This window comes from Pyrenophora tritici-repentis, chromosome 2, assembly GCF_003171515.1.
Source record: "Pyrenophora tritici-repentis strain M4 chromosome 2, whole genome shotgun sequence".
Taxonomy (NCBI): Eukaryota; Fungi; Ascomycota; class Dothideomycetes; order Pleosporales; family Pleosporaceae; genus Pyrenophora; species Pyrenophora tritici-repentis.
The window spans coordinates 744,580-769,655 of NC_089391.1; the positions used below are offsets into that span (position 1 = coordinate 744,580).

At 48.4% G+C, this 25,076-nt stretch overlaps 8 protein-coding genes across 8 annotated transcripts; all 8 read right to left on the reverse strand.

Annotated features, from left to right (window-relative positions):
- Positions 1 to 1,449: 1,449 nt before the first annotated feature.
- Positions 1,450 to 2,791, reverse strand: PtrM4_057520 (uncharacterized protein; the record flags this gene model as incomplete). The annotated part of the gene is made up of 3 exons (XM_001942080.2): positions 1,450 to 2,061; positions 2,115 to 2,492; positions 2,540 to 2,791. 3 exons carry the CDS (start codon positions 2,789 to 2,791, stop codon positions 1,450 to 1,452), a joined length of 1,242 nt encoding a protein of 413 aa, XP_001942115.2.
- A 2,060-nt stretch (positions 2,792 to 4,851) lies between these two features.
- PtrM4_057530 (uncharacterized protein) lies at positions 4,852 to 5,403 on the reverse strand (the record flags this gene model as incomplete). The annotated part of the gene is made up of 1 exon (XM_001942079.2): positions 4,852 to 5,403. The coding sequence occupies one exon, from the start codon at positions 5,401 to 5,403 to the stop codon at positions 4,852 to 4,854; it is 552 nt and encodes a 183-aa protein (XP_001942114.2).
- Positions 5,404 to 6,805: 1,402 nt separating this feature from the next.
- Positions 6,806 to 7,266, reverse strand: PtrM4_057540 (uncharacterized protein; the record flags this gene model as incomplete). The annotated part of the gene is made up of 2 exons (XM_066105340.1): positions 6,806 to 7,123; positions 7,204 to 7,266. The coding sequence occupies 2 exons, from the start codon at positions 7,264 to 7,266 to the stop codon at positions 6,806 to 6,808; spliced, it is 381 nt and encodes a 126-aa protein (XP_065963967.1).
- Positions 7,267 to 7,590: 324 nt separating this feature from the next.
- On the reverse strand, positions 7,591 to 7,906 carry PtrM4_057550 (uncharacterized protein; the record flags this gene model as incomplete). The annotated part of the gene is made up of 2 exons (XM_066105341.1): positions 7,591 to 7,606; positions 7,632 to 7,906. 2 exons carry the CDS (start codon positions 7,904 to 7,906, stop codon positions 7,591 to 7,593), a joined length of 291 nt encoding a protein of 96 aa, XP_065963968.1.
- Positions 7,907 to 11,760: 3,854 nt separating this feature from the next.
- PtrM4_057560 (uncharacterized protein) lies at positions 11,761 to 12,501 on the reverse strand (the record flags this gene model as incomplete). Its single annotated transcript, XM_066105342.1, has 1 exon — positions 11,761 to 12,501. One exon carries the CDS (start codon positions 12,499 to 12,501, stop codon positions 11,761 to 11,763), a length of 741 nt encoding a protein of 246 aa, XP_065963969.1.
- Positions 12,502 to 12,826: 325 nt separating this feature from the next.
- Positions 12,827 to 14,519, reverse strand: PtrM4_057570 (Herpes-BLLF1 multi-domain protein; the record flags this gene model as incomplete). Its single annotated transcript, XM_001942077.2, has 2 exons — positions 12,827 to 14,290; positions 14,490 to 14,519. The coding sequence occupies 2 exons, from the start codon at positions 14,517 to 14,519 to the stop codon at positions 12,827 to 12,829; spliced, it is 1,494 nt and encodes a 497-aa protein (XP_001942112.2).
- A 920-nt stretch (positions 14,520 to 15,439) lies between these two features.
- On the reverse strand, positions 15,440 to 19,993 carry PtrM4_057580 (UBN2 multi-domain protein; the record flags this gene model as incomplete). Its single annotated transcript, XM_066105343.1, has 1 exon — positions 15,440 to 19,993. One exon carries the CDS (start codon positions 19,991 to 19,993, stop codon positions 15,440 to 15,442), a length of 4,554 nt encoding a protein of 1,517 aa, XP_065963970.1.
- A 673-nt stretch (positions 19,994 to 20,666) lies between these two features.
- Positions 20,667 to 21,395, reverse strand: PtrM4_057590 (Zn-finger protein; the record flags this gene model as incomplete). Its single annotated transcript, XM_001942074.1, has 1 exon — positions 20,667 to 21,395. The coding sequence occupies one exon, from the start codon at positions 21,393 to 21,395 to the stop codon at positions 20,667 to 20,669; it is 729 nt and encodes a 242-aa protein (XP_001942109.1).
- Positions 21,396 to 25,076: the final 3,681 nt, after the last annotated feature.

Here is a 25,076-nt window from a genome sequence, read left to right on the forward strand (position 1 = left end):
TATTTGGGTATCTGCATCATAATGGGGGCGTGACTTGTCGAGGCTGTGCTAAACCTCCGCACGAGCACCATCAGCTGCGTCTGCCTCAAGCCCGTTCGGATATCCTTACAGTACCAAGGACACGGCGTAGAGCACCAGCTACAGCTTTTAATAATTAGATCGCTGCTTCACCATGTAGTTAACCGGGGCTTTACAGCTATTCGTTCTCTTCTCTATGCGCTTGTCCTAGATTGCACGCGCGAGCCAGTGGGCTTAGATAGCTTAGGGTCTTGGGCTACTGCTTGCATGTGTGTATAACAAAACACAATCTACGCTTGTGCCAAAGCTTGATTCTAACTTTTTGTTGCTTTTTCTGTAATCTCCTTGTCGGCCATAGGGCTTATCCCTTGGCTCCTCCCTATGTAACCAGGCAGCCACCCATTCGCCCGCTAGTACCTTTACGGCCTAGCTCCTTCATTCTCTCCTCCCACTGCGTATATAGACCTCTTCCCGATAGCTCTAATACGACATGATTCTCCCCAACCTTGACGCTTGACAAACACTATCCCGGCCGATCAGCGTCTTGGACTTCTCCGCAACTTACGCAACTTGCTCAAACCTAATAGACGCCTCATTGTGTCGATGTCCGCTCGCTTCGCCAACTTCGCCTCTTTACCCGCTGAGTCCGCCGTCCCTGTGCAATTTAGGACTTCGCCCTATATAGAAGCACTAAGCTTGTTACTCGTTATGCACTACATAGACGGCCAAACCGTGCCTGTTCCGCGAGGTATTGATCGGCCGCTTAAGGAAGTCTTCTTCGCTATGCAACTGTCCCCCACTAAGTTTTGGTCGATAGCCGCTCAGCAAGCTTCTGAGGCAGCTAATGCAGCTGGCTCTGCTGCACAGCAATAATAGTTCATCACGTTTGAGTACTATGCTCTGGTATAATTCTGAGTCACAGACTATTCAACCCTTTCCACTCTCGAAGATACCCAAAGAATAGCGTGGCCCGCGGCAGAAGACGCTCAAAAACATTTTTTGATATGATTCTGAGGGGTGTTCAGATACGTATTGCTCCGCTCCTGCCATATGCATAAGAATGCTCGGTGGTTGTTGTCATGTAGTAATACAACACCTATTGAAACAAGGTCCCTCTAGTAGTATAGTAGTATGACTACTATGGACAACCGAGTGGGAGGAGGGACAAGGCGGGGTGGCTACAACGTATTGTATTGACTATCCTGTGTTGTATCCTTTTCTCTCTCTATTGTGGCGGGTGCCATTGCCCACCGGGCAGTGCCTACCACAACAGGATATCATGTGACCCCTAAGAACCTTCCACCCTGGACTGAACCTAGATATTCTCAACAACACCTTATATTCTCTACTTCGCTCTAGTTAAAGAGTTTATTTTATGAAAATCAATAACGTCACATACAGATGCAAACCGTCCCCACTTAATCTCAGTTCTCATAACGTATCATCTTCATGGACTACAAGCCCACCGAGTTTACTGAACCACCACACTAGACAACCCCGCATAGCGATTGCTACCCATCTTGGGTCGTCTACTCCTGAACCGAAACAGATATCCGTTACGCATGGGATACTCTCGACATAACCTAAACACAAGTTGATTTGATGAGGGACCTCCTGTTTATCCATTACTTCGATGTTATGGTCGAAGCGCCACTGCCCCAAGGCTTCTCTAGTGGAATCCTCGTAGTGCAGTAAAATGCCAAGGCAAATACCGGTTGTTCTGTGCTTACAGGTGTCGATGGATTGGACATTTTTTAGTATTGCCTGAGAGTGGAACCAGTCTTGCCCAATTTGCCTGCCAGCAACTGGGACTTTGCCGATAGGCCACGGTGGGTCTTCAGGCACTGCAACTGTGGTCTCTTTGGTACTAACAACGGCTAACCGGAGATCTCGTTCCGTGGGCTTTGGTCGGAGGTCATTGTAGTAGATGGATTTAACGTACCCATCTGGGCTTCCATTGAGGCGCTGGAGTTTGATATCAGAACGATGTTCAGATTCCTGATAGGATCCGAAAATGCGCGATCGTCCAAGTGTTGTGTAGATCTAGATGTCGTTAGTCGTCTTATACTCAAGAGAAAAGGAGTTACTATACGCACTGCAACTGTTGCTAGGCCTCCAGGGAGTGTCAGAACCCAAACCCCACATATCTTCTCCCCAGGAGATATAGGGAAATAGACCCAGACTAACTGGTCACTATAGATCCACTCTACTTCTGCAGGGGATGGTTTGCTCGAAGAAGTAAGGTTGCCATGCGCGTGAAAGCTCATGTTGGTCCACATGTAACAAGACACGGTCAAACCGTTGAGGTTTCCGTCGACATTTACATGCCTCATGTAGAAAGGTGACTCTGTGCCTAAGACGGGACTTTCGTACCTATACCATTGCTCCCGGGATATATCCGGTTGTCTGGGACAATCCCAAAGATACTTTACCCGACATTGAGGATGGATGGCAATGTTTCTGACCAGGAAATTCTTGAAGCTTGTTAGTTGAAGTATGACTATTCATTCAGGCGCCTTACGTTCTGTGTTATCAAAATGTTGTTATCCGGGTTCTGGTATAGTTTTTCGTGTTGATACCACGGTGCTCCGGTGGGCTTTGAGCCAGATTCCTTAGCGACGAAACAAATATCACGAATGCCTAGTTCATCCAATGAAAGAATAGCATACTCTGGGTGGGTCATCCAGAGAAGCTCGTTCATATCATGGCGCCTTTCGTTGCTTATGTCTGAAATGTAGGATTTGCCTCGGATCGTAACGTAGCTTAGGTACATCTTCTTCGAGTAATTGAGTCGGATTTGCCTCTCGTGTAATCCAAGGGTACGCTTGATTCTCAGCAAGGGCAGAGTGTCGAGAAGAACGGTGAGCAAAGACAAGCCTAGGCTTGGCCCTGCGAAACCCAGGGTTATATATTGGATTTCTGTTGACAGTTTCTGCATTAGCCGGAAGGCTATGGAGATCTTCATGCAATCTTGATTGTTTCCAACTGTGCTTGTCTTATCGAGTTGATTTGCCATAGACTGATGATTGGGCTGTAACACCGTACACGAAGCTGATCGTTGTCCGTCTAACTCAACGTGATTGACTTGACCTAATTCTTCCCATTTCCGAAACAAAGCAGGGTCTGCTGAGCTTATGGAGGCGGTAACGCTACGTATCTGCTGAAGTGTACCGACGTTTTCGAAGTTCGCATAGAGTGGTTGTATGCAACGAACGAGACTCCATAAGGCACGTATAGGGACCTTGGAAAAAATCTGCAGTGTTTGAACACATTCTGTGTGGAACACGAATGCGATGAGTGACGAATTGCGGCAACAATATGGAGAACAAGATGTAGGACAGCAGATCGAAATATAGACATTATTAGCCGCTTGGTGCAGCTTTATCCCGCTTCTCGTCTCATATGTCGGAGAGAGGAAAGACTGGCTGTACCCATGGAAAGAATCGGTGCCCACAACTACGTATAATTTAGTGCTGAAAAACAGAAGAGTACAAGATCATATACCTGCAAGAACGGACTGCCCTGCCCTGGTAAGGCTATGGCACAACAGGCAAACGCGGGTCGGGACTCGAACGGCGGTACTTGCCTCTACATTGACGTGTGTCGCCATATGTGAAGGCGCAAGTGGTAGTAAAAAGTTTGATAGACGTGAATGTAGCAGAAATGACAGTTATCGCTGCCAAGGTTAATGCGAGAGAGTGTGCTGTGTTGAATAGTGTCAGACGTGGGATGAGCAGAAACGCAGCAAAAAAGCTGTAGCCTAAGAATTAGGTAGCGAGGTTAGGTAGGTATGGGCAGACGGTAACACAGCTGCGACCCCTCACCGCCACATCTTTTGTGACAGCCCGTGATCTCCGCTCCTTGTGCTACGAAAAGGCGCATTAATATTGAATGCTGCACTCGAGGTAGCTGCCCTGCCATTGGCTGCGGTCTTTGAGCCCTTACCTTCGGAAGCGCCGGGCGTGCTCCGTTGGCCCAACCAAACCGCGTCACGCCCCAGCGGCTTTAACCACCCCGGAGGATCCGCGTTACAGCCCATTAATCAGCTCGATGATCATCTAAAGTATCATTGCGCCCCACCGCAAAGCTCTATCACTGAGGCTGCGCTTTTCGAGCCGCACACCGTCAGCTTGACAGAGGCAACGGCGCGCTTATGATTTTTTTGTCCCAATCTTCTTGTTCTTGACGTCAGTAACGGTCATGGGGTTTGATTGAATTAGATATCGAGGCGGCTTCCTTAGCGACCTGCTGCGATATTGCATCACCGGTGTACCTGGCGCGATTGCTGTGAGGTCGTGCGCTCGCGGATAGATCGAAAGCTGAGCCAGTAAGCTGGGTCGATGCTGCACGAGCTACTGCTACTGCAAGAAATGTTATTGTAAAAGAGCGACTACGGGAGTGATTTTCAGTTGAGTGTTTATAACCTGTGAACAGGGCAAGGTAGCGAACATGAGGCGAATGTGTCGTATTATTAGAGTCATAGATGGACATGTATACAAGAAAGGCGCCAACCTAAGGCAAATCTGGCGTGAAGGTGTCAGGTATATAAAGCACTGAGTTGAGTGAATAGCTATGAAGGAGGGGAGCTATTTGAATGGGTGACTTGGACAAAGGTAAGAGCAGATCGGGCCTGTGGCAGAAGAGATGAGGTTAAAACCTAGGGCAGAACACCTGGTATTCGTAGACTCGTCGGCCCACACAATCTCTACCTCTTCACCATCGTCCCATCCTGGTACATAAAGTTCGCGGGGGTCCGGTAGAAATGCTTCTGACGGGTTGGGTCCCACTCCCAAGTTCTGCAAGTTTGTTAGGTCAAGATTTGAATACAGTATCTCAAACATACATTTGTGGAGTCGTAACTCCTTGGTCTTTGAAGTATTGAAGCCAGCGAAGTATGTATGTCTCGCCTGCGGGGTCGCCAAATTCCATATATGCTGTAAAGAGGCCCAGAGCCTGGCCATCAACAGGAGACCAGGTGCCTGGCGTCCACTTGAAGAAGCGCGCACGGCTTCCAACAGATGTCTGGGCGTACACCTGCTTGATATTGTACTTATGGCAATAGCTTTCGCAAGCATTGAACGCCTGATTCTCCACGTACTCGAGTTCGGCAATAGGGATCTCGTTCCTCTTGATCTCGTGAAAGATCAGGACGAAAGCGACGCCCCAATTGCTATTAACCTCTTTCACAACCTGGTCGACCTTTCTCTTGCCTTGTTCCTCGGGAATAGGAGGTACTTCGTAGTCTACGATATATTGCTTGTCGACGAAAACTGATTTGGTGTAGATGTGGTGCCAAAAGCTCTGGGCAGCATTCTCGTAGGAGTCGACATTCTGGACTTGCTGCCAGAGATACTTCGTCGTGTGGTCATCGAGCAGTGACGGCATCTTGGATGAAGCGTAGAAGGGGGCATGATCCTCATGAAAAGAGTAGAGCTAGAGGCTATATATATTAAATTTACGGGCGTACGCTAGGCTGAGGTCTCGTTATACCTCCCCTACCTAAGCATGCTTCACGAAGCTGCATGGTCAAAACTGACATAAGGCCAAGGCGCTTCAAACTCCTCGTATAATGCACGTAGGCCTCCGCCTAGCCAGTGAATAAATGTCTGTGCCGTGATCACGTCGCGACGAGCGGCAGTCCACAATAGATTGCGTAGGCTAGTTAGAGCGGTGCATGGGTTGTGGATGCATGCTTACATGAGGCGGCAGATACTGGTCAGCGACCCAGGCGCGACCGTGCACACGAGAAATGATGGAAGATGTCAGCGATAATCTAGGAGTAGCTGGGGGCGGCATCCGACAGGTCGCGTTGAGATGAGGGTACTGGTTTGATCTAGACTGGAGGTAGGGATTGGCTGTGCGAGTATTGGCCAGCGGGACATGTTTTCGTATTTGGATGGAAGCGATATCTCCCCTACTCTGATTAGTTTCAAGTGATTTCGATTGTTTCGATGATTTCGATGGTATCCATGGTTTCGATAGCTAAGCGATAGGGATCAGAGTTTTGAGTCGCAACCCGAACTCTTGGTTCAGTGGCGGTTGAAGCGATTCAAGCGGTTCCCCAGCAATCGATAAATTACACTGTTGAGGCGCTCGTAGGGGCTTGGTATGTGCCTTCCCGGGCCCAAAGCTTGTGGCAAGTTGCCTCCATGCTTGATAGACATTAAGCCAACTATTACTATACCGTCCTTAGACACTCCATATAGACGACATCAGGACTCTCATTGTTCTGGTCGCGCTTCTGGTTCGAGGGGCTGAACTAACAGTTCAAATTCTCGCTTATGGCCATGTCGGCCAAGCACAAACGATAGGGCTAACACTTTTTGGCGCTAGTCACATCTGTCGAGCGAATGAGACATCGATCAGGCCTAACTCATGAGAGCAGATGTCTCGTGCACATCTAGCCCACACAAGTCGCTCTCGCTTGTACTAGTTGCTCTCGTTTACACAAGTCGCCCTCGCCCACACAAGTTACTCTCGCCTACGCAAGTTACTCTCGCCCACGCAAGTCACCCTCGCCCACACAAGTCGCCCTCGCCCACGTGCAATCTCAAGAAAAGATGGCATCGAGGCCAAAGCCTTCCTATTATTACAGTGCATATTTGTGCGTGTTATGCTGCACAGCCTCTAGCCATGGGCAATATCGAACTTGCAATGTGACAACTTTGACTTTTTGTCATTGTTTGGCATACGGGGAAGCACACCGACAGACGTGAACCAAAATGGCTAGCGCAATAAAGGCTCATAACGTCACCGCTTGTGTGTACATCCATTTCGCGCCCACCTATCATCTTCCAATCGGCTCCCTCATCTCTGTTTTTTGGTGTTGAGCGGCTTCATCCTCGCGTTGTTTGACTGCCTCGCGCGCGCGAGCTTCTCGGATCTTGCGGGGACTCCAGAAGACAGCGCCGCCGTGATACTCATTGCGCTGTTGTAGATCCAGCTTGCAGCTCTGTTTCTGGTGTTTCTTTTTGGCGTTGAGCGCGGCGCGCAAGCTATCGTTTTCGTCGTGAAGTAGCGAGTTTTGGGCCTGTAGAGAGTGTAATGCAACCGACAGCTGTTTGGCTTCAACCGCAGCATCAAAATTTTGCGCAGCTGGCTCCAGCTATCCCCATCACCGTGCTCTCCGATTTTTAAAGCCTCATCTTGCTTGATTGTGGTGTTGTTGAAGCGTTCCAGTATTACCTCAACATCCATAGGCCACGCGCCTGTAGCTTGAAAACTCTTCTTGGTGCTATCTACACTCATTGTAGAGCTCCAGGCCGGCCAGAAAACTGAGAGAAGTTGCCTCTTTTCATACCGGTGAGGCCTTGCGACCCATGGATTTGTCGATCAAGCTCGCGAGAATGGTTGGCGGAAAGTGGCGAGAACAGCACGACGTCGAGCTGCTGGAGGCTGTGAGTTGCATGCGGTGGAAATACAGCCAAAATTATCTTGTGGCCATCGCAAAAGTCAATAAATTCGCTCGTGACATGGCTGCCGTGGCCATCAAGGATGAGGAGCCGCCACTACCGTCTTGCTTTCTCCTTTGTGAAGCGATCAAACACCTGCTCGAGCCAGGCCAATCCAAGCTCATTGTTCGTCCATCCTGAGGTTGAATTAGCAAAGAAAACCTAGTGCTATGGGCTTCTACGTCGTCAACCCAGCTCGATTGAAGCCCAGCCTTGCCTTCGTAGATCAGCGCCGGCGGTAATGCTTCGCCGGAAGCGCATACGCAAGCAATGAGTGTAATATATTCCCTGTTGCTATCCTGGATAGCAGCCGTACGCTCTTTTGAAGCCCAAATTGCCTTTGTGAAGATACGTTTTGAGCGGTTTGTGATGCCAATAAAGAAGCCTTTCTTATCTACGTTGTAGCTGTCGTAATCCTCAATGCCGTACTCTCGCATTTTTGGGTGTAGTATATGAAAATACAGCTCGTATCTTTCTCTTTGAGTACGCCTTGTGCCTGTTGCGATCGATGCCGGCGCTCCATTTGATGGTGAGCTCGTCGGCATGGCGATGTAGAAATCTGGAAACCCAACTTTCTGAAACCTCCCGCATCGCTATCGTCCCGGCGAAATTTTGTACCATCTCATTTTGTACCATCTCTCTTATAAGTAGCAAGCCTCACCCTGTGCATCTTTCTATGTATAGCATGAGCTCGTGCTCCTGTTGTGGGTTGAGTAATTGCTGTTGTTGATGTGCATGTGCATTTGAGCGTGTAATGCCTTGGTGCCTCCGCGACAACGTCGTTCGATCAACACCAAATTTGTTTGCGACTGCACGGTACGAAAAAGATGCGCCAGGCTCACGCAATTCGATTGCTTCTATTGCTGCCACGATAGGATCCATGGTAGTGAAGTTGTGGCTTGTCGAAGTTGAGATGATCCGGATGCGCTGATGGTGGGGTGGCTCACCTGCCGACCTGGCTCATCTGGTGCACGGGCACTGTACGTTAGGCAAGTGCGCTCACCTCAGAACATAAGAACATGAGAGAATAACAACATAGCAATACAATCGTTGATCTATAGCCTCTGAACCGACACTGCTTACGCAGTTACATTATGCACCACAGCCACAGACAAATCTAAGCACGCTACTGCTTCTGTATGCTAAGAGGAGGTAGAACTTAGTTGTCGAGACGCGGTAAGAGCCCTCACTAGTATTCACTGTGACTCAGGCTTGCCGTGCTCTGATTGGCCAGTGTTTCGGTGCGTGAATAGTGCACCTGTGCGGAGAATTGACGGACTGAACAGCACTAGTCCTGGATAACTAAAGGGTCGAAAGTAAGAGACATCCGGGCTGCAAAGACAAGAGCGATCTAGACTGCATCTTCGTATGTATCCCAACAAGACACTAATGAACAACTCGCATCCCCGCGATGGACGGCAAACCGCTTGCTGAGTGATTTGTGTGCAGTAGCGCAGGCTGTACTGTACCTTTGTCGGGTCTTTCCCAGCACCAGCGTGCTGCGCACCTGCGTACATGTAAGCGAGAGTGATGATCGCTGCGACCCATTTTTTGCGACTTTATAAACCGCCCATGTGCGTTCAGAGGCACTTGTGTTTGCGAATGTCGCTTTTTAAGCAGTAACCTGCCTTCTCACTATTGCACTATCGAAACAGCCGGTCACCAAGTCTGCACAGGCCAACAAGCACTCGAACCCTTGCTCCATCTCAACCAGCCGCATCAAGAGAACCCTTTCGTCATGTGGTTGCGCTCATAAAGAGTGATTGCTAGCAGTGCCAGCGCTGGCGGTGAACGTGCTCCATCCCCATTGGGCTGCCGAAGCTGGCCGCCGCGCGATATGACGAGCCCGACAACTGGCATCGCCAGACGTTGCCAGCAAGCGTTGAACAGGGCACAGTAAGGCAGCGCGCATTGCACGGGGCCAGTGCAGTAGCTATAGTCTCGCTTTGGTTTATCGTGCTGTAAGATGCGTGGCTGCCCAACGGAACAGCATTTGGCTACACAGACACCGCTTGCCGTTGTGGCAGTGGTTGCGGGTCCTGCCCACTATCGCTAGAAAACTCTCACGAGGTGCATATCTAGGCCAAGTGCCCCGCGCCCCTCTAAGCCCCGCCATCAGCACCTCTCGTCCTCCGAACAGCACCAACATCTGGAAATCTCTGGTCTTTCTCGCGCACACTATATGCTGGTATACTAAGCAGGGCTCTGCCACGAACAAGGTACTGTTCGCCGACAGCTTGTCAGCTCGACAACCCACGTGGTACCGGTTTCAGCCAAGGCAGAAAGCGCCACCGAAGAATCCTCCACAGAGCACCTACTGTCCTGACCGGTACAGTTCGTACTTGGACTTCGAACTCAAGTTGTTACTTGGGTAGAATCAAGGGAGACTCACGCTTTTTGCAGCGAACCCAGACACAGTAAAACATCTTCGACAGACCAACCACACTTCGCGCTCGATTACTAGGATAAGAATATCGTTTTGAAGACGATCATTCCAAACCAAATTCTATCCCATCCTTTTGGTAACAATCAACTATACTTTTATCGCTTTAGGCGCTTACAATAGTATAGATAACATAGATTCCGCTCCAACCAATTCGATTCGAAACAACGACTCAACATCCAACAGTAGTTATTGTAGGCTTGGATTCATGGAATACGAAAGGTTTAAAGGACAGTGGATAGCTACGACAAATGTTTGCATCATGATCAAGGGAGCAGCTTACTTTGCTGAAACGGGCATAAATGTTAGTCAAGAAACGCTCATAGAGCTGAAAGAAGGGGAAAGGATTGTAGGTGTGGAATTTGAAGTTTGTGTGGTGGGAAAAAAAAAGGAGTGAGTGAGTGTACTCGCTACTACCCGCCGTATCAACTAAGTATCACACCAATTCTCAATTATTCATCACTTTTTCCTACTATAAGCTATTCAATCAACAGTGACATCGTATAGTACTCGCCAACAATTTGACGTCGCATGGATGCTAAATGTGTCGTGGTGCGGGAACAGTGCACCTGTGCGGAGAATTGGAGGATTGAACTGAGGTTGTATTGTGTATGTATGTATGTATGTATTGTTTAACGTCCTATGAAAGCCTCCCAGGGGGCATGAAAGACGGGTAGCGCCCTGTATGGTACTCAGGTGCTCCTATTCTTTGGGTGTTGGCAGTGTGTGCAGTCTGGTAGGGTAATTTCCGCCAGTTGAAAAGACTCTATCTAGGTTCTGGGCCGTGGGGCCAGGGATGTGTTGAGCAATGAAGCAGAGCTCTTGTTCTGGGGCCAGTGGGCATTAGGGTGGATCCCTTGTGTTCTGAGGCAGCTAAGTGCCGTAAGAGAGAGTAAGAAAAAAGGTACGTGGGTGTGGAGAGCCGGTGCTCTGTCGAATCGGAGCCGTGGCTCTGCGCGAGGAAAGCCTTTGTACTAGGCTTGGCGATGCCTGTGTCGAAGGAGATAGGTGTAGTAGGAAGGCAGAGCCAGGCCTGTCCTTCTTCTTTATCTCTTAAAGTTGCGAATCTGTAAGGCCATGCTGGCTGCCTTGTTTGCGGTTAAGAGCTAGTGCTCTATCGTGTAGGTGTCATGGCCCTGCATGAAGCAGGGACAGGGCCTTCGAGGTGTAGGAGAGGTGGGTGTGAAGGCAAGGCGATGCCAGAGCTTGTCCTTCGCCGTCTCCAATTTGTTTGTAAGGCTATGCTGGCTGCCTTATTTGCGTGTTGTGTCAGATCGGGGACTCTGACCGTTGGTCTTTAGAGAGCTGCGGGCAGCTCTCGTCGTTGTAGGTGTGGAGAGCCGGTGCTCTGTCGGGTCGTGCCGTAGCTCTGCGCATGGAGAGCCTTTGTATTTAGGCCTGGCAGATGCCTGTATCTTGCAAGAACAAGGAGTGTCAAGGCTGTCTCCTTGTCTAAGCGGTGGTTGTGGCCTTCGACCGAACGTGAAAATCTGAGTAGCGCACGGGCCATTTTGAAGACATCTCAGCTCACCAGGGAGATGAAAGACAAAAGAGGCCAGCGCGCCTGCCACAGCGCCTGCAGCCGGAAGAGGACGCTGGAAAACAGATTTAAGAAGGCATTTGAGTCTTGCTTTGATGAAAAATCGATGGATATCGACCTTTCGTTGACCTGGAAAAGTTGATGTTCGGTGAGGTTGTATTGTGTGAGGCTACGAACAGTATATGTAGGTGGGTGACCGTAAACAGTGCTAGCCCTAGATAGGCATCGCGTCCTTACCAAAGGTGAGTTGCTGCTGCAGTAGCAAAGCAGGAGACCCCGAACCGTGACAGAATGCGATCTAGTACTAATCACGCAATTTTACCCTTATAACGGACAACCTCTACATCCGTACACCGAGACACTAGTGAAGTCGGGACAATGCAATCAAGGCAGCAGTAGGGATCTTTCGGTATCCGTGGCAATCGAAGTGCCAAACAACTCGTCGCCTGCGAGGTATCCAACTTTTCGGACTCCCACATATTAGACTGCATGATCATTTCTGCCAGTTCTTTGAAAGGCAGCTGTCGTAATTTCATGTTGAGGTAGAACCAATTTCCGTCTTTTACGTGATATGGCTCTCCTGTAGCATATGTTATGGCTGCAACTCCACCCCAACGATACTTCACAATAGTATCGCCTGTACCACAAAGGTCCTCTTGCCCGACATATTTCAGATCGTATAATGTAGTAGGGTCGAGTTGGTTAGGTGCATTGGTATGACAGGATTCCTCAAATGAGTCGTCTGGTACGAGCGGTGTAGGCGTCAAACTGTGGACTTGTATTTGGTTTTCGTGCTCGCTCGGGGTATTTGCGTATCCGTCGAGTGCAGAATCGTCTCTCTGCAAAGGCCCCGTTGACTTTCCGGCCGTTTCAAGGCGCCGTCTCTTCGGGTCAGGATCTATGGAGTCGCCAGGACGTTTGGAACCCGGAATTGCTCTAGAATGATCCGTGTACTGCTTGAGTAGAGAGCTTTGTTCGCCATGGTCAGACTGGCCTTTAATGAAGGCTATTAGAGTCATCCAACGAGACAAGTGAGTTCTGTAGCTCATTTGAGGCGACAACAATTTTGAATAGGCCAATTGTCGTTTTTTGCCAAATCCACGGCCGATCACATCAACGTCTTCGATGAAGGTTTCGAGTAAGGTAGCGTCTTCTTTTAAAGGCCTTGTTCCCTCTTTGCGTAAAGCTTTAATATGCGATTTTAGGTTCGACAGCTTGGATTCCCATTCGTCGCTACTATCAAACACACAACTAGGCGGAGCCTTCATGTGGAGAAGATTGTGTAATGTGTTCTTTCTGATACGGGTACGTGCACTCTGGAAAGTGTTCCAAGTGTGAACTAACAACTCCCAAATGGCGAAATCCTTTTCGTTACTAGCCGCGTTTTCGAGGAACTTGTAAAGGTCCTGTGGTTCCTTTATTATTAATGAAATGGAGAAGGTTGGCTCCGTAGTAGTTGGCTTGGTAGTCATAGTTTGTGGGCGTAGATGTCACAATAGGCGTAGATGCGACAACAAGCGTAGATGCGACAATAAGCGTAGATGCGACAACAAGCGTAGATGCGACAACAAGCGTAGATGCGACAACAAGCGTAGATGCGACAACAAGCGTAGATGCGACAACAAGCGTAGATGCGACAACGGACGCAGATGTCACAACAGGCGTAGATGTGACAACAGGCGTAGAGGCGACAACGGGCGTAGATGTCACAATAGGCGTAGAGGCGACAACAGGCGTAGATGCGACAACAGGCGTAGATGCGACAATAAGCGTAGATGCGACAACAGGCGTAGATGCGACAACAGGCGTAGATGTGACAACAGGCGTAGAGGCGATAACAGGCGTAGATGCGACAATAAGCGTAGATGCGACAACGGACGCAGATGTCACAACAGGCGTAGATGCGACAACAAGCGTAGATGCGACAACGGACGCAGATGTCACAACAGGCGTAGATGTGACAACAGGCGTAGAGGCGATAACAGGCGTAGATGCGACAACGGGCGTAGATGTCACAATAGGCGTAGAGGCGACAACAGGCGTAGATGCGACAACGGGCGTAGATGTCACAATAGGCGTAGAGGCGACAACAGGCGTAGATGCGACAACGGACGCAGATGTCACAACAGGCGTAGATGCGACAACAAGCGTAGATGCGACAACAGGCGTAGATGTGACAACAGGCGTAGAGGCGACAACAGGCGTAGATGCGACAATAAGCGTAGATGTGGCAACAGGCGTAGATGCGACAACAAGCGTAGATGCGACAACAAGCGTAGATGCGACAACGGACGCAGATGTCACAACAGGCGTAGATGTGACAACAGGCGTAGAGGCGATAACAGGCGTAGATGCGACAATAAGCGTAGATGCGACAACAAGCGTAGATGTGGCAACAGGCGTAGATGTCACAATAGGCGTAGATGCGACAACAAGCGTAGATGCGACAACAGGCGTAGATGCGACAACGGGCGTAGATGTCACAATAGGCGTAGAGGCGACAACAGGCGTAGATGCGACAACGGACGCAGATGTCACAACAGGCGTAGATGCGACAACAAGCGTAGATGCGACAACAGGCGTAGATGTGACAACAGGCGTAGAGGCGACAACAGGCGTAGATGCGACAATAAGCGTAGATGTGGCAACAGGCGTAGATGCAACAACGGGCGTAGATGCGACAACAAGCGTAGATGCGACAGCAGGCGTAGATGTGGCAACAGGCGTAGATGCAACAACGGGCGTAGATGTCACAATAGGCGTAGATGCGACAACGGGCGTAGATGTCACAATAGGCGTAGATGCGACAACGAGCGCAGATGTGACCGTCTCGTGTGGCTAATCTGAGTCAAAGATAAGCATTATTGGGCGTGCCTTTATAACGCACAGACTAATCCCAATCCTAGCGCTAGTATAACCAATAGTACATTAGCTGCCAAGTCGGCTGCCCGGATAACAAAAGCCATCAGCAGGTGGGGCTAGCTTCCCAGGCCCTCCAGCCGTTTCCTCACGCGGCAGCTAAGCGAGAAAACTTTACCTCGACGACAGCGAATTGGCCTAGTGTCATTGTATAGTTAGACCAACTCACGCATCACACAATGGCTTGTGTGCTCACCTGCCCTTTCGAGTTCACAAAATAGTGATGACCACCCGAATTCTGCAGATTGCGAGCGAAGCACCCGTTCGTGCATCAGGAATAAAATTGTGTGATGTGAATAGCCAGTCATGTATTATACGAACCTAAAACAATACCTAACTACCATTAATGCTAGATTTAAATGTATAGGCTTGTCAGAATATGGGCATATTTTGGGTGGTGGACAAAATCCGGGTGTTCGGAGCTGTTGACTCTGTGGATCAGTTAAATTAGTCAGCGCGCACGATCCCCCGCGATCCAACTGATCGAACTGCGTTGGATCAGCACAAACAAAAAAAAACACAACATCAGACCAGAACAATACAATCGATCCCCATCATATTATTATACCATTATCCCCGTCTTTGATAACCCATCACAATCTGACAAGGCTCTCTACGTTGACAAGAGATCTTGCTGTGCCGTTGGTCACAGACGCCACTTCGTAGAAGAGCCTTAAACAATAAAAATGTAATTATCATCAAAAGTGTATCCGCATCAGTCCCGAAAAATCCAAGAGTAACACGTAGCAAAAGAAATATTACAAAAGCGTACTAAAGCACAATAGTGATTTACCCTTGTAACTACACAACGACCATATTAGTGAACGTGTTAGAACAAGGTCTCCTCTGGTGGTATGACTACCATAGGCGACCGAGTAGAGGTACGAAAGGTAACCCTGTATTGGATTGAACTTCACTAAGAGCTATTGTTCTATCTACTTGTTGTTATGATGATCTTAGGACGTACATGACAGATCATCATTCCGCGTCGGTCCTTCTGCTCGGGCTTACTCCACGAACCTCACCTCGCCGACCTGGACTGAACCTAACATATTCTTAACACTCCCCTCAGGGCAGGTCCGGTCCAAGGACAACTCCTAATTGGTTCTTGAATCTCTCGAATGCGACTCGCTGCAATGGCTTTGTCATTCCATCAGCCACCATGTCTGCAGTTGGAACGTAGGCCACATCGAGTTTGCCTTGTTCTGCTAGGTCTCGGATAAAATGATAACAGACGTCGATGTGCTTTGATCTTTCGTGAAGGTGAGGGTTCTTTGTAAGTGCAATGGCACCCTGGTTGTCTCCTAGCATCTGGACCTTGTTGGTGTCTTTTCCAATGTACTTTGGGAACCCAAGATCTCTAAACATTTGAGCAATCCACTGGCCTTGCTTGCAGCATGTTGATAGTGCGATGTATTCAGATTCGCAGCTTGACGTTGCAACAGACCGTTGCTTCTTGCTAGACCATGATATTGGACCTCCGTAGAACATTGCAGTGCTCCCTGAAACGCTCTTTCGGTCTACCATGTCGCTTGCCCAGTCAGCATCAGAGTAGATGACAAATTGCGAGTGTACTCCCCCTGGTCCGTAGCGTAGCTTCAATGTCACTGTCGACCTTAGATATCGTAGCAGGTTCTTCAACGCATGGCCATGGTGTTCTGCTGGATCGCTCATGTATTGGCTTAGCTTTCCGAGGGTGAATGCAATGTCTGGACGTGTAAGAACCATAGCAAACATAAGGCTCCCTATCACTTGCTGGTATTCAGTGATGTCGATTCGGGTGTCGTTGTCAGTGGCTGGCCTAAATGAAGTGTAATCTGCAGATGGAATCTTCTTGTCTCTGTGTTGTTTGCTAGACATTCCAAACTTGTCAAGTACTGCGTGTAGGTACTGTTCTTGATCGAGGTAGATTGTGCGGCGCTTTCTGTCTCGCGTAACTCGTACTCCAAGGATCTTATGAATCTCCCCCAGGTTCTTGGTGTTGAATCTTCCAGAAAGCTTCTCGTAGAACCAATCAATTTGAGCTCGATCTTTTGCAGCAGCAGCAATGTCATCAACGTAGACGAGGATACGGAGTTGTTTTTCTTTGTGGATAAACATGCACGGGTCTGCGAGGCTTTGTACGAATCCCCATGCCAGAAGTTCTTTCTTTATCAACAAGTTCCAGTCGCGAGCAGCCTGTTTGAGTCCGTATAAGCTGCGGAGAACTCTAAGGACGTATCCTTTTTTGACTTCTACTCCTTGGGGTTGCTTAAGAAAGATCTCTTCCTTCAAGTGCGACTCTGTGAATGCATTCTTAATGTCAAAGTGGAAACATTCCAGGTTTTCCGCTGCGACAGTGGCCATAAACAGACGTAAGGTGTCCATGCGGACTGTCGGGGCAAAAGTCTCGTTGTAGTCTGTTCCGTGTGCTTGCGTAAAACCTCTTGCCACAAGGCGTGCCTTAAACCTCTCAACAGTCCCGTCGAGATTCGTTTTGACTGTAAAAACCCACTTTGAATCAACCATGTTCGCGTCTTTTGGCTTTGGAACTTCCTCCCAGGTTCGATTCTCTATTAACGCGATTATCTCTTCAAGTATTGCTGCTTTCCATTGCTTTCCATACTTTGGGTCGTTGATAGCTTGCTCGTGTGTCTGGGGGATCTGGATTCCTGCGATCTCGGTTGCTGCGAAAGCCTTCTCAGATAGTCGTGTTTGCTCTTCTGTAAGGCCAACTTGGGCTAGCATAGCTTTAACGATCTTGCTAAATCTCTCGTCCTCAACAATCTCTTCGTTAGACCTCTTCCGTTTGGCTTGTCTAGTGAAGTATCGTGGAATCTCCTTTTCTCGTACAGACTGGGTACACGGTTCTTCGGGCCCCTCTTCGTTCACAAGATTAGGAACCCGCTCATCAGATGGTGCAGTAGGAGGAATAGTAGTTAGCCTCCTTGGTCTTCCTCTGTGACGCTTCACTGGTTCATGAGTTAGCTCTGCCGAAGATGGTTCCATTAGGTTCTCGGAAACTGGTTCTATTGGTTCTGCAGGAGATGGTTCCATTGGTTCGGTAGGAGATGGTTCCATTGGTTCTGCAGGAGATGGTTCCATTCGTTCGGTAGGAGTTGGTTCCATTCGTTCGGCAGGAGATAATTCTAGATCCTTCCTAGGTCTTCCTCTTGGTTTTCGGTCTGGCATCGTATTCTGCGTTCCTTGTGGTCCAGCTGGTATGTTTCGCAGTCGTAGTTCAACTTTCCCTCCAGGGGTGTATTCGTCCACTGACAATCGGCTTGTCCTTGAGGTGTATCCAAGCTCTGGCGAATAGAACTTGAACTGCTTATTTGTTGTCTCAGAATATCCCATAAATACTCCAATTCTGCCACGGTCCACGAGCTTGTCATGTCGTTGGTCTGCTGGAATCGTTTTAGGGTTGATGTACGAATAGCATTTGCTCCCCCATACACGGATGTGGTCAATGGATGGTTTCGTTCCTGTGAATGCCTCTTCAGGACTGACTTGCTTTCCATTGATCATAGGTCCTGTGTTTGTACGGTTGCGTAGGTATGCGTCTGCTTCGACAGCTTCATCCCAAAACTCAATTGGTAAACCAGCGTCTTTCAACATTGCTCTCATATCAGCTTCAGCAGTTTGGATGTTTCGCTCGGCTGGTCCATTCTGGTGTGAGGAAGCAATTGTTGTAGGCTGAATTTCCACGCCTTGTGTAACTCTCCATTCCTCAGCTTGCTGTAGAAGTTCTGGTGCATTGTCGGTTCCAGCAGCTTTGACTTTCTCGCCAGTTTGATGTTCTACAAAGGTCTTCCAGATTCGGAGTTCCCGTTGTGCGTCTCCCTTTTTCTTCAGCGGGATAACCCAGTTTTTCCGCGTGTAGCTATCAATAATTTGGAGGAACCACCTGTTTCCTCGTAGAGATGTTGGAAAGGGTCCAGCAATGTCAAACTGTACTAAGGCTAGCTTCGTGGCCTTGTGCTCTCTTAGCTGCTTAGGGATGCTGTTCTTCATCTTTGTCAGGGAACACACTTCGCAGATTTCAATCTTCTCTGGAACTTGAATCTTCTTCTGGAGAGTTGTAACTTCGTGGAGTTTGGCAATCTTTGTAGGTCCTAGGTGTGCGAAACGTCTGTGATACAGCAGGTATCTCTCCTTTTCATTAACCTTAAGCTCGCTCTTAACTGGTGTATGGGGTTCCGTGCCTAGGAATGCTGTCTCGTGGTATCCATCGGCAATGTGTGACACTACGTAGAGGCCGTCGTCCATAGTTGCTTTAATAATGATCTCCTTTCCTAGTTTGAAGCATAGTACGTGTGAATTGAAACGACCCTTCAGGCCTGCTGCGCAAATTCTTCTCCCTGATAACAAATTGACTCCAAGGTTAGGTACAAGCAGTACTTCTGACAACCATGTCGACGATCCGTCTTTACACACCACTTGAGCTTCTCCTTTCCAGTCTGCATATAATTCTCCCCCTCCAACCCGAACTAGTCTTCGCTTGATCTTGATCATTCGTCTAAACAATGAGGGTTGGTCAGACATGTGGGAGGAGGCGCCAGTGTCGGCAGCCCAAGTAGATGGAGAGGCCTTACCGACAATGTCTTTTGAGAGACGGCATGTCTCAATTTCCTCGGGTTCAGAGTCTGAGGTCTCGGATAATTCATCTGACTCTGAATTGACTTCTTCGGCTCCATATGCTTTGCCAGTCTTTTTGTGAGAATTCCTTTGCTTGAGTGTCTTAATAGGCGGCTTAGATGATTTCTTAGCGTCGTATTCCTTAAGGAGCTTTCGAGCTCTCTCACGTCTTGGACAGTCTCGTACGCCATGGGCTCCGTCACAAAGGAAGCATTGGACCATAAACTTAGTACCAGATTCGGAGTCAGACGATAGTGGTGAGCTCTTGTGATTTCGGCGCTTGTAAGGCGGAACATACTTCTCCGTCTTCCGGAATGCTGGGAGAGCTTTTTCGTCGGCGTCTTGCTGGTCTCGAACCTCCTTCTCTTCCAGAAACTTAAGTTTCTGTTCAACCGTAAGGTTAAGTTGGGCGTTTAAGGTGTCAATCGTAGTCTTAAATTCTTTCGGGAGTGATCTAATAAGAACGAGTAGTAGTGCAGAGTCCTTGTAAGCTCCGTTGGTGTCAGCGTCTGCTGCTACGAGTTTGCGTCGGTATTCCTTTAGCTTTTCCCATGATCCAACAATTGTGTTCCCAGGATTGAATGTGAACGTTTGAATTCTGGTCATGTAAATGTTGGCGGTTGTGGCGTCAGTTTGGGTGTACTTCTTTTGTAGGTAGGCCCAGAACTGGAAGGCAGTGTCGTATTCGTCAATAAGGGCTTGGTCATCTTCAGTAAGCGACCGAAACAAGAGATCGATTGCAGTGGCTTCATCTTCTAGGTACTTGTCTCTTTTTTCAATGTTGACGCGGATCTTAGTATGCTTGTCTGCTTCAGCAATTTCCAACTCTTCCATAGCCTCCGTTAGTTCACCGGCTATTGCTATTTGGCAGTGCTGTACCAGGTTTTTCTCGCAGACATAGAAGACTTTCTTCCCCTTAAGCTTGACCTTGTTTCGGCGGAACCAAGTATCGTGGTTTTCAGCTGTAAGTTGGGGAATCTTCCATTCTTCCTTCTCTACAGCCATCTTGTGTGTTTTGAGTTGGTGAGACTATTATGCGAGCAAGGTACGTGGTATGATGCTAAGAGTGTAGGTGATGCGGGCGATGCGGGCGATACAGGCGATGCGGGCGATGCGGGCGATCCGGGTGATATTCTGCGGGCGGTGCAGTCGTTATCGGTTCTCGGGTGTAGAGACGGTGTATTTAAGTGTGATTGCGTGTTAACCGCGTTGTACACGACTTCTTTTCTTTTCTGATTCCTTCTTGAATCTAAGTCCTTCGTGACTTGGGTGGATGTTTTGATTCCTTCTTGAATCTGAGTCCTTCGTGACTCGGGTAGGTGTTTGAAAACAATAACGTTGGGTTAGGCAACCGGGCTCATAACCTGTTAGAACAAGGTCTCCTCTGGTGGTATGACTACCATAGGCGACCGAGTAGAGGTACGAAAGGTAACCCTGTATTGGATTGAACTTCACTAAGAGCTATTGTTCTATCTACTTGTTGTTATGATGATCTTAGGACGTACATGACAGATCATCATTCCGCGTCGGTCCTTCTGCTCGGGCTTACTCCACGAACCTCACCTCGCCGACCTGGACTGAACCTAACATATTCTTAACAGAACGATATAATAGTATAACTTCGCATGCATATGTAAAGAAATCCCTTTGTAAACGCCTGCTCACTCAAAGACTCCGCCTACGCCTTCTCCATTTTCTCCTTGTGTATGTTAAGTTTGTACTTAAGTTTCTTAGCCAGCTCCTTTTTCTCCTTGTGTATCTTAAGTTTCTCCTTAAGTCTCTTAGCCAACTCCTTTTCTTTGGGACCCAGGATAGCCTTCAACTCAGGGATGCCCATCTTTTTGTTTTTGCCGCCCCTGCCACCGCGCTCAACATGGGTCCAGTAGTGGTCGCGAAGATTATCTCCCCTCGAGAAGGGCCTCTCGCAACCAGGTACCTTGCATATGTATGGCCTCTCCTTGCTATGCGTCTTGAAGTGTCGTCGTAGATGCTCGAATCGTCCAAATGTCTTCTGGCATTTTACCACCTGTCCATTTCTGGTCCATGCCATAGGGCACGCATGAAGAAGTTTTTTGGAAGTGGTAATGTTCGAGTTATCGGCGTTCTCCACCCACTTCCCCAGTTCCATGACTTCGGGTGCTGCACAGTTATTTTTGGTTGTTGAGGCTGAGGACTTCTGGGAGGCTGAGTCGTCATCGTCAGAGTCGTCATCGTCAGACTTGAAGGAGCTTTGGCTGGAACTCTTTTGGTTGTTGGCTATATCTCCGGTTTCGAAGGCTGTCTCTTGGAACCAGGAGGGCACGGAATCGACTGGTCTAGTTGTGGGGTGTGTGTGTGGAGATGCGAAACCGTCTGCATATGCTGAGTGTTGAGGTTGACCGTGATTGGGGTTGGCATGGGGAGGCATCGCATAGCTCGGTGAGTACCACGCGGTTGGTTCGGCGTAGTTGGGTCGTCAGGGTTGTTCTGTTTCGCTCTCCCAGGTAGTTTGGCCGACCGAGGTGTGTAGAACGTCCTGAAAGTGTGGTTTCACTACTGGGTACATGGCAAAAGTTTCACAAAGATATGTAGACAAATTTTCGACTTGTCTAATACGAGAGACTGTCGAGATAGGACCGCCACAATGAGGTCCCTCAAGAGCCCAGGGGTTGAAAGCGCCGACTAGAGCACTTGATGTCATGGAGTGGGGAGAGGTTTCCTGTAAGACTCCATCATACTCTGACACAGATGGGTATTGCTTTGAGGTATCCGAATCAGCCCATGGATTCCTCATGGCGGAACTGTGACAGGCTTAGCGGAGATACTGAGATTCGAGAAAGTCGACGCACTGGTGCAAGTTCAGTATGATATGCTAGTATATAGACTGAATAACGAAGACGATGTTGAAGAGTCAAGCACTTGAGGATCAGGAGTGATGGATCATGTTCTGATCGTTGCACCGGCAGGCACGAGCCGATATAATATATACCTTCCATATGAGCGAGTTATGCGACTACGCCTCGAAGCTCCGAGAAGGATGACGTTGGGATTCAGCATATGGAAGAATGCTAACGATTAATGGATGCCACCACAATCCCAAGTGCACGGTACCTGAGTGACATGGGGGGATGGTCGAAGGTGACTAATCCCCGTCAAAAGCAAGCATTATATTGGGCGAGAGCTTCGCCCCCACAATGCACAGACTAAACTCAATCCTAGCGCTTATAAGGCTATGCATAGCCTGGGCATTCACACGCAAACGTGGTTAGGAGATTCGAACTGCTGTATTTGCGTTAAATGTCAGCCAACTGTGCATTAGTCAGGGCGTACATCTATGCAATGACGTTAGAGTAGGTAAGGAAAACGTAGTGGAAATGACATGGTTGTGAACGGTCTGTAGGTACTGTGTTCCAGCTACCTAGTCCAGATGCTATTCACAGTCGAGATGAACAGAAGAAGAGAAAAGTGGGCGGCCATCGTGCTTTTGTTTGGGTTGACGCACGGCCCACGTGCTGTTGCGGAAGGAGTGATAGAAGGAAGGAAGCGACTAGGTCAGCGGCCTAGCCATGTGACCCAGGGCTCAGCCCGTTACAATGGTCGTCCGAGACAATGCTCAAGCGAGGACGAATGTGCATCATGGTGGCCAATGATGAGCTGCTATAGTCTAACACTTCTGTCTTGGAACTTGTGTCATGTGTATCCTTTCTATGCCACCAATGGTTTGCCACTGATCAGGCTGACTTTGTCCCGCGTCGAGACCGTTTTGCGACAGACCAAGGAAAACCTCCGACTAGCTGGATATCTGCCCCGTCCAAAAGATATTTGATCATATGCAGCGAGCGACCTGAAATACGTTCGTTCACGTCCGTGGTATTAAAGATCTAACTGTCGGATCGTGAGTATCGGTAGAGACGTCGGCTGCTTGACACTTCGGCCCGACTTCGGCCCACCTTGCGCAGAGCTTAGGTGTACCTTCGTAGCAGCTATGTTCGTAGAAGATCAATACCGATACCAATACCAATACCAGTCACCAGAAGAACCTCGTTGTTGTTATTCACCCGTACGATCGTACAAGGCCTACCAACACTAACAGTGTTTGTCGACTATACTTAACTTTCAATTTATATGTGCAACAAGACTTTATTAGAGCAGGGGTGAGTTGCTGTGATTAGTGATGGGGCAATAAAAAGTAACTGTTGGTAGGCCTTGTACGATCGTACGGGTGAATAACAACAACGAGGTTCTTCTGGTGACTGGTATTTTTATTCATTGTCTACGAACATAGCTGCTACGAAGGTACACCTAAGCTCTGCGCAAGGTGGGCCGAGGTCGGGCCGAAGTGTCAAGCAGCCGACGTCTCTACCGATACTCACGATCCGACAGTAACTTAACTATTTTCGGCTCCTCATCCTTAGATTCAAGGGAAATCGAGTAGAACATAACGTACTCCACCTTCCAAGGCTATCTACAGCCCCGGACGCCATGCAAGCTATTTCGAAGCATCCCCGCTACGAATGTGTAATGCTGGGAGAGCCTAACAAAAGCATATCCTAGCAAAAGTATTTTAAAAGAAGAGAGTATTTTCATTACTACATGAAAGCTCTCTATGGCAATGACAGGAATCAAACCTACTAAGTTCCAGATTGATTAAGGAAATTCTCGAGGAATGACAACCTGCACGCTTCCTATTAGACGCGCTTAAACAGAGGTAGTTCAAAAAGCTAGCACAGAAATATTTCTTCTAAGCAGCTAGAAGACATTCTCAGTCATGGTTAGGGGAGGCTAGCTCAGCGATTCAGGAAGAAGTGCCACGAGCAGCAAGCCAAGCAGATTACGGCAAAGCAATAGTTGCGAGCATTTAAGTCAACAGTACTCAATTCCTGTCAAATAATCGCACTGTAGGCAAAGTATATGTATTAGATTGTGTGTGCTGTGTGTAATCAGGATTTATTGTTCTAATAGCTACGGTGGTAGGATTGGCCCTTGCACTCTTGGCGTCAGGCTCTTCTCAACTTAACCTTACCTCGACCAGATTTCAGGCCTTAAATCTGACAATTCCATACAGACCTGGTCACTCTCGATATAATTTGTTGCGGCTCTGGCAGACTATATGACTTTCTAATGTATAAGGCGAAATTTAAGTAGCTAACTCGCATGTTCGGTTGGTAATTGGTGTTACTGACAGTCAAAAGGCGATAGGCGGTAAGGTGCACACACAAATTAGTGAAGCACATTAGAACCATAAGTAGAATTGTGCATGGACAAAATAGACGAGACTAAGAAGAGAGGCGTCAAGTAAATCACACATAGATTAGCTGACAAGGTCACGGTGACTTTAGTGTCCCTAGTTAAGACCAGACTTCGGAACAATAAAGACACTTGCGGTTTTGTTTCCTAATTAAGCATGTCTCAGATTACTCCAAGGTTCGTGCCACCCTATATTAGGAAACAAAACCGCTAGTGTCTTGATTGTTCCCAAGTCTGGTTGAGACGATAGTTAAATAGGGGGGGACAACATGAAGCGGGTAATTTGTCGTAATGGCGTTAACCTGCTGTATTCGGAGCTGTCGAGAGCCTATCATCTGCATTGCTTATCTATGTTTAGAATTCTAAGCAAGTTTTGCCCCTGGGCCACTACCAGGAAGATCTAGCAAAGGCACAATCAGTAAATGGCTTGCCGGGATGGTTTATAACAACTGAAAATGATTAAGATCGTGCGAGATATGTAGGCCCGATGTGCTCAGACGCTGTGGGCGTTTATAGGGCAAAGATGGTGAGCCGCTTACGCCGGGCTGTCAATCGCGTAAATGTCCCATCCTCGGCGATGTGCTATGAGTCGGGGAAGAGACGTTTGGACTTGTACGCATTTACCCTCGTGCATGGCGTTGGTCGAATCCTCGGGTGTACAACGACACTAAACGACAGGCTTAGGGGCTTATAGCTAGATAACGTAACTAATCCTTTGCATAATGCATAAACCTTACGTAGGCTACTTTTCTACAGATTTGGGGGGGTATTTCTCTATAGTGGTCAAAAAATTGCTACAGCGGGCCGCGGCGAACTACACAAGAGCTACCTGCATAAGTTTTGTTGCAGTTAATGCAGTCAT